General features: G+C 38.8%; 1 protein-coding gene across 1 annotated transcript in view; it reads right to left on the bottom strand.

The window, feature by feature from the left end:
- Positions 1-12,255, bottom strand: part of CFTR (CF transmembrane conductance regulator) — a 125,712-nt gene that overhangs the window by 57,991 nt on the left and 55,466 nt on the right. Inside the window, exons 13-14 of the mRNA XM_072146962.1 lie at positions 11,782-11,868; positions 4,742-5,471 (exon numbers count right to left, since the gene is read on the bottom strand). Coding sequence (XP_072003063.1) covers positions 4,742-5,471; positions 11,782-11,868 — 817 coding nt within the window. The remainder of the gene's footprint in view (positions 1-4,741; positions 5,472-11,781; positions 11,869-12,255) is intronic.

The raw sequence follows: 12,255 nt of genomic DNA, 5'->3' as shown, positions 1-12,255 counted from the left end.
AAACCACAATGAGCAAGAGGATATAAGTAACTAATTGAGCATTGAAGGATACGAGTACTTAGCATGAAGTACATCTATTTGAGAATCATAAACCACATGAAATGTAAAAGTAATTTCCAGCACTCACTTCAGATGCCACAAAGGGATTGCAATTTGTTAATTTGTAGACATATGTTAAGTAAATACCTCTCCCAACTGTGGATGGAGCAGTTTCAATGTTTTTGCATCTCATCAGCACAGTTTAGGAAACTGGTTTGGCTAGGGGAGAGGCTATAAAAGAAGGTCAGGGAAGTCTCCAAATGTCTGCAAAGATGGCATTTAACCACAATTTTTCCTTATGTAGTTTAGTTTCTTCCTAAATGGTACCCTGCTACTAAAATCTATAATGATTTTCTGTTATCTTCTGGGGAATACAGCAGCAATAATAATAGAAGAAGGTCTGCACTAGCTGAAGTGTAGAATAAAAAAAATACAAAATGTATTTAATCCAACGACATGTTAAATTTTTATGTAGTGCCAGTGCATGGCTAATAAAGTGTATATAATTGTATTATACAGTTCAAGTAGTGCGTACAAATACTGGGTCTACTAAACAATAAATGCTCAAGGTACCTGCAGTCTGCTCCAGCTACTTTATGACCTTTAGCTCTTTATTATATTCCACTCTGAGAATAATAATTATTAGATATTTAGTTATGGCTTATCAATGTTTTCTATGTTCTTAAAACTAAATCTTAGTAGCAACAGACCTGTTATTCAACTATAGATGTTTTTCACCTCTGTGAGTTCAGTGCTAAACTGAATTGTGGTCAAAGTTGGCCATAAGCCTACATACTCTGTATTTATGTATATTCTTTCCCAATAAAAATGTTTGGAAAAAAAAAAGATGGCCAGTAGCCTAAAAAATTGTAACCCCTAGCTCTTTGCTATAAATTAATGACATAACAACAGTGATCCCAACACAATACAACCCAAAACACAGGAAAACAAATGCATGTAAGACAGTTCTTTAAAACTTGTAAAGCAACTTTGATTTTGGCTTTCTGCAAGCAGAAATTAAAGGACATCTACCACTACATTAGCATACTTACCTCTAGAGGTTGTTTAAAGTGTTTTTTATTAACGTTAAGGATTTTGGAATTCGTCTGTAAAGAATTTTCATAAATTCATGAATGAACCTGAGGTACTCAGACTGACCTCACCTGAGTGCCTCATGGCTCCGCCATCCACTAAATAATACACGCCCTGCCACCACTCAATATACAGCCCTCACCTCGCATACTTTTCATACATTTCTTACGCAGCCGCACCAGTAACCTGCAGGCTGTGCAAGAAAGGTGTTCTCGTGAATGCGCAAGATTTGAAGACAGATGGCTGATGTTACTGGCTGTGTATGAAGAGTGGGTGGGACAAGGGCAGTATATTGAGTGGTGGGGGCCGTGCATAATTTAGTGGACAGCGAAACCATGAGCCACTCAGGTGACGTCAGTCTAAATGCCTCAGGCTCATTTACATATTTTTACAAAGTTCTTTTCTTATGAATTCCAAAGAAAAACACTGCCAGCAACCCCTAGAGGTAATGAGCATGCATGTGAGGACATTCTACCATCAGTAATCTGGTGAAGGATGTCTTTTAAAGACTCCTGCACAAAGCAAAGTTATGGATAAAACCCAATCTAGTAGAGCACATCATTCCCGAAGTTTTCTATAACAGAGCTATTGTTCTCTATAAGGGCGCTACTGTAAATAGACCCTTTGGACAGGCAACACCTTTCCATTTGTCTTGCCTCGCCTACCTAACCAGTAGGGGACCAAAGTGAAGACACAGAGACATGTACAAGACAAAACAGATAAAAAAGGACATCAAATCTGAGTCAAAGCCAAGAGGATAAAGACCGTACAAAAACACAGGGCAAAAGTCTGAAAACAAGTAAAGGGTCAAAATACCAGAATACAGAATAACATGATAACCAAGAATTTACAAAGTACTTATACTATAGCAGGCAAAGAACCTAAGGCAGTCCGACCTCTTATGTGATGTCAGAGTCATGGGCCAAGGAAATGATTGGACTAGAACTCTAAAATTCAGACAGGACAGAACAACAAGGGGGCAATGTGGGTGGAGAGAGATTCATTCAGTGAGTTAACTATGAATGAGCCAGTGTAAGAGACTGACAGGTGTGGTGCAATTCAATGAAGACTGCCAGGGAATGGAATATACTAGTGTTCACACGAACCAAAAAACAGCATGAATGACATAACAGCACATTCTACATCATACCTTACGTACAAAGGATGACAGAGCATAGGTGTAACACAATACCTTTTTTCACATGGGCTCTATTTGAATATTGTTGTAAAGAAAAGTTATATTATCCAGACATTTCAAAAATGATGAAAATGTAAAGTAGACATATTGGAAATGTTATTCAGCAATTTATTTAGGTGGTAAATCTATCTGCCTGAAAACGCAATGATTTCGAATTTCGAAAATGGCAAATTTTTCAAAAAATTCATAATTTTTTCTTTTTTTGGAAATAAACGCAAAACTTATCAGCAAAAATTTAACACTAAAATGAAGTACAACATTTGGGGAAGAAACTATCTCAGAATTGTTTAGATAAGTAACAGTGTTCAAACGTTATAACCATATAAAGCGCCGCAAGTCAGAAACCAAAAATTGGGCTGAGCCTTAAGCTGTACAATGGCTGCGTCCTTAAGGGGTTAATAACTATATTTATGCTGAGATTTGTTTTTATTTTTTTAAGTTTATTTGGCGTGAAGGTTAAAAATAGTGAAAAATGGGTTCCCCGTTGTGGCACACATAGCAGTGACAGGGAAAATAATAAAAGGTATGTTTCCCTAGATGCCCCAAAGACTGTGGCAACTAGGAATACAGTATGTCACTTTGCCCCAGGTTCTGGTAGAAAGTCATCTGGCAAAGATAAGCTTTCTTTTAACTGCAAACAAAAATTTGTGTTTACATATTTAAATAATCATAAAGCACAAAACAGAGAAGCATTAGGCTATTGGCTGTTTTACTATAGCTAAACAAAAAACTTATATACACTGTAGATAGATCAAAATTAGAGAATAACAAATAATTTCCTAAATGTGAAGGAAATATCCTAATGTGAGTAAAATAGAAGGACACTGATTTTTGATATCTGCAAGTTATTGATGTTAATCTGGCACCTGGTGCTAATTTCCTTAATTATCTGACAAACCAAATTTAACTGGCAGCCTAACTGTACAGTTTGCATCAACTTGGCAAAAATGGTGTGTTGTTCTTGAATCTCTCCAGCAGCTGGTTGTCTAGATAAAGGCCAAAGGGGTGATGCTATTAGTTGTAGCAAGATAATTTGTTTGTACCAAGGCTGTAATTTCTAGAATATTGCATCTTTACAGCCTAACAAACTCATTCAAGTCCCCAAGAAGGCTGGCCACCCTCAAAAGACAAAAGAAGGACAGGACAATGTGGAGAATCTCCATGGGTAATTGTTTAAACACTGCATCTAGAATTGCTAGCCAGCACAGCACAGCAACAGGGTAAAGATATGTCTAATTATACAGTGTCTTGATGTTTAAGAGCATTTGGACTGAAATCCCACTCTGCAGTGACCAAACTTCTGATTAGCAGAAAGAATCAAAAGACTTTGGCTGAGAAGCCATGTTGTGATTCACATTTCATATTAGTGATGAAAGCAAGTTTAATTTATATGAATATGATGGGAAATATTATGTATTTGTTGACAAACTGGAAAAAGACTGAACCCAAAGTGAGTGAAAGGTGGTTGAGGAAGTGTCATGGCTTAGGGATTGTTTTCTGTACCAGGGAATAGAACTCTCATACAGCTACATGGTAGAGTGAATGCAGGTGTGTATCACAACCTTATTCAACAACACCAAATATATGCATCAAATTAAAAAAAACCTCTGGAAAATCCTTGGCGACAAAATTATGGCAAAGAAACCCACAACATTTACAAAACTGTAGAAAAAGCTGAAAGAAAAGTGGCCCCGGAAGAACCTGAGAGGGCAAAACCTAGCTCGGGCAAGGTGGTTTGACGCTTTTGAAAAATTTCTGATATGCGTAATTTTTAATCTTGTTTTGTGAGTATATAAAAATAAAAACTTTTACTTTTTACCCTTGTAATCCGCACTATCTGTACTCCCAGTATAGGACTTCGGGGCACGGAAGTGGAACGAGGTCTATGGTGGAACCCAGTACGGAAAAAGGACAGAGAAACAGGAGGAATTACTTCAGGAGGAACAGGAGGAACTCTTCAATTTTTAACCTACCAGGGATTTGGTGAGATTGTCCTTTGGGGCTGTTATGCAAAGACAATGCACAGAGTAGAGCACTAACATTTTGGGATTTCTTTTGACTTGTTGGCTAGCCTGGGGAGTGTGCCCATTTAGTAGCTCCTCAGATTTTAACTCCTTAGTTTCAGAATATCAAACTATGTGAAGAATTGAAAGAAAAGTGGACCAAAATCTCAACAGAGCAGTGTGAGAGACTAATCAAATGTTTATCAACGTAGATTACGTTATTTGATCTCCAGCCGATTCCTCACCCACTTATAGGATATCAGTAAATAATATTTCTATTTTAGGGATTTTGTATGGTCCCTTGAACTCCTTGCTGTAACAACCAAATTGAAATGTCTATATCCAGACACCAGAAAACTCATTATTGAACAAATTGATAGTAGGAGCCTATAATAAGATTTGTCCATACCTTTAAATCTTCCTCATTAATTTCTTCACTTATTTCCAAGACACTGTCTTGCGAAGATCGCCTGCTGTAAATGTCTAATTCGGGTGATAATTTGGATTGGGGGGCCACAGACATCTTCCTAATAGATGTTGCCCTGCCAAAAGCACCTTGATTTTGAGAACCAGATGTACCTGTCATTAAGTTTAACACAGATTGCCTTCTTCGACCATGAAAAGTTGGACCGGTGTTAAGAATGTTACTTCTAGGCAGAATTGCTTCTCCTTGCTCTGAATCTGGAACTAAAGAGAGTTTTCTTTCCTCTGGCTCAGTTGGAGACTCTTCTTCTATTCCACCCATTTGTTGTTGAGACTTTTGCATGATAGAGAATTTTCGACTTGATTTCCTTGCATTAATAATGGAATTTTTTCTCTTTTCCTTAAGGTCGGCAGCTTGTTTGAACGATTTATTTTTTACTTCATTTCTAACAACTACTGGATCACTGTCAATGGAGAATCTCCTCAAAGTTTCTGTTAATATTGAGTTTCTCCTTTCAGCACTAAAGTTATCAAAAGCATCAAATCCCATCAGCTGAGAACTGAAGTCAGGACGCTGATCTTGAAGTTCTGCAAAAGTTCCATAGAAATAACAGCTGCCTTCATGCAGAAGCAGAATTTTGTCCGCTTTTTTAAGTTGCTCTAATTTTGAGGTAACAAGAATTCTGGACTTGTTGGCCATTAGCTTACAAATGCAGCTAAAGGAAACAAAACATCTATTAAATATCATGAAAGAAAATCAAGTATTCACACATTTCATAAATAAATACACTTAAAAGTTATTCCAGAACTCAACAAAATGAAAGTTACATGCAGGGCCAGATTAAGGGTGGTGCGGGCCCCTGGGCACAAACTGTTGGGGGCCCTTCCAACAATGTTTTTGGACGTATATAGCCTGCTAGCCCCCTGTAGTATATAGCCTGCCAGTCCCCTGTAGTATATAGCCTGCCAGTCCCCTGTAGTATATAGCCTGCAGCCCTCTGTAGAATACAGCCACCAGCCCCCTGTAGAATACAGCCACCAGCTCCCTTTAGTATACAGCCCCCTGTAGAATTAAGCCGCCAGTCCCCTGTAGAAAATGGCCACAAAATAATAAAGTTCATACTTACCTCACCTTCCCTTCCAGTGATCCCACGACGCTGCAGGCTCTTCCTCGCTCTTCAGGCAGCTGCCGGCTGCTGAAGACACAGCTGCCATCACTGGGGGAGATCGGCAGTGTGGCTTCATCACTCGCCGCCGGGGTCCCATCACAACTTGCTGCCGCAAAAACAGTGCACTAGCGATCTCCCCCAGCAATGGCAGCTGCGCGATGCGGACGGCCCCGGGCTGAGCTGAGTCGCTGACTGTCGGAAACTAGTGGGGGCCCCAGGGCTCAAGCCCCAGGAGCCCCTCCTTTAATCCGGCCCTGGTTACATGACACGGTTTTATGAAACTCTCCAATATATTCATAACAAGAATAGCTAAAATAGAGCCAGTAGAATCCATAATGGCAATATGAACAGAGTATTTTAGCATGGAAATTATCCAGTTATTAAAAATAAATGGCAGTAGAATTGTAATGGCAAAAAACTAATCCAGCACCAGTGTTCAAGATGTCCCTAACCAGTCCATTTATATATATATATATATATATATATATATATATTTACATTACATCATCAATTCTGTTCAATACCAATTGTTGACATAAATGGGCCCCATCATGACTTGTAGCCCTGTGTCACCTTTTCCTAAAGTGGTTCTACTCTCTGTGTTACTGAGCCCTATTGGTAATAATAATAATCTTTATATATATTACACCTTCATATCCCGTATCTCTTTACAAATCATAGGGGACGTATACAAATAAAATACCACATTACAGAGTACAGTCATATGGAACAATAGTAGTGAGGGCCCTGCTCGCAAGACCTTACAGTATATGAGGATGAGGGGGTTACACAAGAGCTTACAGTCTACGAGGATGAGGGGGTGACATGAGGTATAAGAGCTTGTATAATGTCCAGCCATTCTATATAAGGAAACAAATTAAAATTAATTTAATAGATAAAAATGCTGCTTCTTGAAGCAGCCATCAGCTGCCATCTTATCTACAGTCAATGTAACTGCAGAGAAACCTGGAGCTTGGTATCTATCTGATGTTTGCTGGGTAACAGACGGGAGGAGGACACAGGATAAGTTAGTAAAGAGAGAGTTGAAATTTAATGCTGTTAACAAGTGTTATAGGCTTGCCTAAAGTACGGGGAAGGGCATTCCAGCTCTTGAGAAGTCCTGGAGATGTGCTTGAGAGGTTCAAATTAAGGTAGAAATTAATCTAACATCACTGGCAGATCTAAGAGAACAGGTTGGGCAATAGACTGAAATGAGAGAAGAGAGGTAGGGAGGTGCAGAGCTTTGTGTGTGAGGGTTATTATTTGAAAGGCGACGGTCAACCAGTGCGGTGAGTGGCTCAAACTGGAGGAATCCGTGTAGCATTTGCTTTGAAAGACAAGCCTGGCTGCTGCATTAAAAATAGAGTGGAGAGGAGAGAGTTTAGTGAGTGGAAGAATAAATACTAGGTAGTTACAGTTGTGTAGTTGAAAGTGAATCAGAGCAACAATTAGCATTTTAGCGGTTTCAATTGTAAGAAATGGACGGATTCTGGAGATGTTTTTGAGATGCATGCACAAGAACAAGCAAGAGATTGAATATGCTGTGCAAAGGAGAGGTTGGAGTCCAGCACAACCCCAAGACAGCGGGCCTACTGCCTTGGTGTTATAGTGATCCCACAGACTGACAAAGGTCAATTTAGGTCAATAGAGCAAAGCATCCTGACGAGGAGCTGGTGGTCTACAGTATCAAACGCTGCCAAGAGATCCAGAAGAATGAGTAGAGAATAGTCACCTTTGGATTTAGCAGTAAGGAGATGATTAAGATTTTAGAAAGCGCAGTTTCAGTGGAATGCATAGTACGAAAACCAGATTGTAGGGGATTGAGGAGGGAGTTAGCTGAGAGAGAATTGACCAGGCAATCGAGGAGTTTTGAGATGAAGGGGTATGCAAAAAGGGGATTACTGTGTTTTGGTTTTGTTTTGTTTTTAACTGTGTCCCATGCAGTGCATTGATCAAAAAACACTGGTGATATTTGCAATCAACCAATAAATGGGCCACAGAAATGGCACTTATTTGCAGAATGGAGGAGCTCTCTGCTGAAACTAAAGGTAGATCCACACAATAACTATTGGACAACTTTCATAATTAAATACTCTGTTCATATTGCCATTTGGGGTTCCATTGGCTCTATATCAGCTATTCTTGCTATTAATATATTGAAAAGTTTCATAGAACCATGTAATGCCGCCCTGGATATTGTTCCAAGACACAGACACATTCTGGTTTCTCCTTGGGTGATGGGCGATGGCGAGCAGAAGAGAACTGGTATATTTATCAGCTACCCTCTCCTTATCCCACTTGTGATTCCATTTCCTACAGCTCATTTTCTTTGTTATTTTTACATGTTTTCCTCTTCTCTGCTTCTCCTCATCCTATATTTTGTTGTTGATGCAGTGTTACTCTTACCGCTAGGCGAGCCCTCAGGAACCACTTTTAGTCCTGTGGGGCTTACAGGTTCTTGTCCTTTTATTCACTAGATGGACAAGGGGCACATGCACTTCATTGTTTGTATGTTTTGTACAGTGCTAATAATAGTGTTTTTGTCTATGTACACAGAAAAACACCACAGATGCCAAGATCTCTATGCTGCAAACTGTGGTTATTTCCTAATCTTACAACTGCCAAGATGCATTATTCCTACAGTCAGTCCTTCATGGGGCCGCAAGAAGACAACACAATTATCAACCTTGTTTCTCCTCTATAGAAACATAATGTATTACTGGAATGGATCACTTTTCAAAACTAATTTCTTTTATTATCTTATCATAACTTACATAATCTTCATACTGAATAATGTAGAAGGTATGGCTATCACAAGTCTGCCTCTACAAAAGGGAACTGCATGTATTATTAATGTAAGTAAGAGCTATGCCATACAAACACATCACACAGCCCATAATGGAAATTGTCTAATAAGTTCTTATTTTTAAATTATGTATGATTCAAATGGGACTTTGTGGTTCCTATCACCATCTTCCTTCCGGTGTATGGAAGTGGATGGCTTGCGACACAATTTTTAAGTTAAATACCATGGTTTGTCTGAATCCGTCGGATCGTCCGACTGCCTGCCCCCCGATTTGTGTCACATGAAAGCCGGCACATTTATGACTAAATCCGAGAGCGGGACCCTTAGTAAATAAGCCCCAATGTGAACCGAAATGTGTTGTAGACGCAATGCGAACGCAAATGTGAAGGTAACCCTAATGCCATTTAAATGCAATGTTAGCACAAATGCAATGTAAGAGCAACGTGAAAAACAAATGCAATTTTACCGTGATGTAAATGAAAACACGATATAAAGCATACACAATGGGGCAGATAAATGAAAAGTGTCCTAAGGTAAGACAGTGTAGAGTTAGACTAGACGGATGTACTGCAGTACAGTTGTTTATGGTGGGAGTGATCAGAGACACTAGGGTTCAAGTACCCAAGGGGGTCTTAAGATACAGTAAAAATAAAAATAAAAAAAACAACAAACTAAAAGTAAAAAAAGTAAAATCATAAACATGTTAGGAATTGTTGTGTCTGAAAAGGCCTGATCTATCATCTATCATATGTCAGAATCGCCACTTTTTTGCAATTTTGCATCATATAAAATTCTGAATAAAAGGTGATCAGAAGGTCATACAGTCCCCAATATGGTAGCAATGAAAATGTCTTCTTGTCCCGCAAAAACAAAAATTACACCTTAGATAGCTCTGTAGAAGTATGAAAAAGTTATTAGAATTGAGCAAAATCAAGATTTTTTTGTATATAAAAGGTTTTAATTTAAAAAAATATTTAAAACGTATATAAATTTGCTATCGCTCGGATCGTACTGAACCAAAGAATAAATCTGAGGTGTCATTTGGAGCACAGTTAAAATTATAAAAACAGAGCCCACAAGTCCACACTTAAGGGGTTGAGATTGTCGAACTTTGCAACTCCTATTAGTTGGCTTACTTTACGCTAGAAAACTAGGACAAAATTCTTTTGGGTCAGAATTACTTTTGGCGCACAGACCTTTTTGTCATGGAGCCATGTCATAAAGCCATGCCAATTTTCATAGTCCACTCGAATTAGTCATAGGATTGCCATAAAACCCAATGGGAGTCATTTACTAAGGGCCCGAACTGTGTTTTTCTGACGGGTTATCCGAAAATTTCCGATTTGCGCCAATTTTCTCTAAATTGCCCCGGGATTTTGGCGCACGCGATCAGATTGTGGTGCATCAGCGCCGGCATGCACGCGACGCAAATCGGGGGCGTGGCTGTACGAAAACCCGACGGATTCAGAAAAACCGCCGCATTTTTTTAAAAAAAAGTGTTGCTTGACACGCACTTACCTGCACCCACGATAGGACGGTGAACTTCAGTGCATTCCAATGATCTTCAGCGCAGCAGCGACACCTGGTGGACATCGGAGGAACTACCTTAGCGAATCCCGGCAGAACCCGAATCCTCCGCAGAGAATGTGTCGCTGGATCGCGAATAGACCGGGTAAGTAAATCTGCCCCATTGTCTTAAACTCATTACAAATGTGGTGAAGACAGTTTCTAGTGCAAATTACCACAGAATTCCGCAAAAGACAAACTAATAAATCTCCCCCAGTGTAATCACAAAAGTGATGTAAAACTGATGTAAACATAATTTACATTGCATTTGTGTAAACATGATGTTTACATGGTATTTGCATTCACATCTCTTTTACATTCCCTTTGGATTTACATGGTGCTTGTTTCTCCTTTGTGTATGTGATTACTTTGCATTTGTGTCTGCATAGTGTTAACATCACATTTGTATTTCCACGGCGTTTGCATTGCATTTAAACGCACATCACATTTGTGTTCAAATCACGTTATCATTTACGTGCATCACATATGCGGTAACATTGCATGTTGTGCTCCTGCAGCGGGGGACTTCAATCAGAATTGCGCCCTTTGTGTTTACATTGTGTTTGCATTCACCTCGGGTTTACAGCGAATTTGTGTTTACATCACTTTAATATTAACATTTCTTTTGCATTTACATTGACCAAATTACATTCACATTTATCAAAAACTGTGTAAACTGCATTAGGCGCAGTTTGCTTGTGGAGTGTGCAGTGTGTGCAAGATTTAGGAAATGTGGACTGGAACGCACCTTTCAGTGCAGAATTCTGTGTCGCTTTGGGTATAATGCGATCATGGACACTTTATAAATACTTGTGCAAACAGTTTGCATTAAAAAACAAAGTCAGACAAAAATCTGGTGCAGGGGCTTTAATGCCAAAATGCCCAGTTAAATGCGCCGCACATCGGAAATTGTCGGTATATCAGTCAAAAGTGCTATCCACGGACCCTTAGTAAATGAGCCCCATAGTGCAGTTTGCCTGTGTAGTGTGCAGAGGCGGCCAGATTCAGGATTTTTGGTGCCTGTTCTTCATTCTAGGAAAGTGTGTATAATGGTCAGATACTAGGACTGGTATCTTAGGAACTGTGGGGGCTAGATAGAAAATTCAAAGTACCTCTTAATCTGTGTAGCAGCACCGAAATATGAAATATATTTATTGGAAAGCCTTATTGGATGATTTCCTTTTTGCCAAAATGTAAATCAAATTTTGGTGAAATTTCATCAAGAATGCCTAAAACCACATGTGTTATTTTTGATCCAGGTGTGGGTGCTTTTTTAGATTTTAGTGAACATGATATAGCGTTATGCAAAATGACAAGGAAACTCAATGGACCCATTATACTCTATGGGTCTGTTAGTTATTGAAGTAAAATAGTGTTGAATGGGAAACTATAACATTTATTTGTCTTTAATTGTATGATGATAGCTAGATAAAATTAGATCCAATTTTAATGTAAGCACCAGAATTACTTAAATATTTACAGTACCTTTCAAATATTTCCTTTTCTGTAAACAAGTCAAGATAACTGAACGGAGAGTCCAATAAGTAAAGGTCTGCATCTTTGTAGACAGCTCTAGACAAATAGAAAAACACCTTGTCAATAAGATCAACGGCAGGTTATGCAAACTGTGTAAAGTAATCTAAAAATATTTTTAAAAATTACAAAAAAATGTGTTCTATTGTACAATCACTACAACCACTGTCACCAGATATTATACAACTAAACTACTACCCCCATTATCAGGTAGGGAATGAAATAGCCTTTTCAGCATTCCCTCTTTTATGTTAATACTTGCCAGTCCAAAGTAATATGCATATGAGCTGAAAAGAGGGACTTTTGTCTCAGATGAGTCATTTATGGAGGCTGGAAGAGGATTTTCACTTCAGCCACTACTATCTTGGGCTTGGCAATGCCATGTGTTTGTGTCATATTTAAAATAAGACAAGCAAATCGTCCAGT

This window comes from Engystomops pustulosus, chromosome 4 (genome assembly GCF_040894005.1).
Source record: "Engystomops pustulosus chromosome 4, aEngPut4.maternal, whole genome shotgun sequence".
Lineage (NCBI taxonomy): Eukaryota > Metazoa > Chordata > Amphibia > Anura > Leptodactylidae > Engystomops > Engystomops pustulosus.
This window is presented reverse-complemented; position numbering and strand designations above follow the sequence as displayed.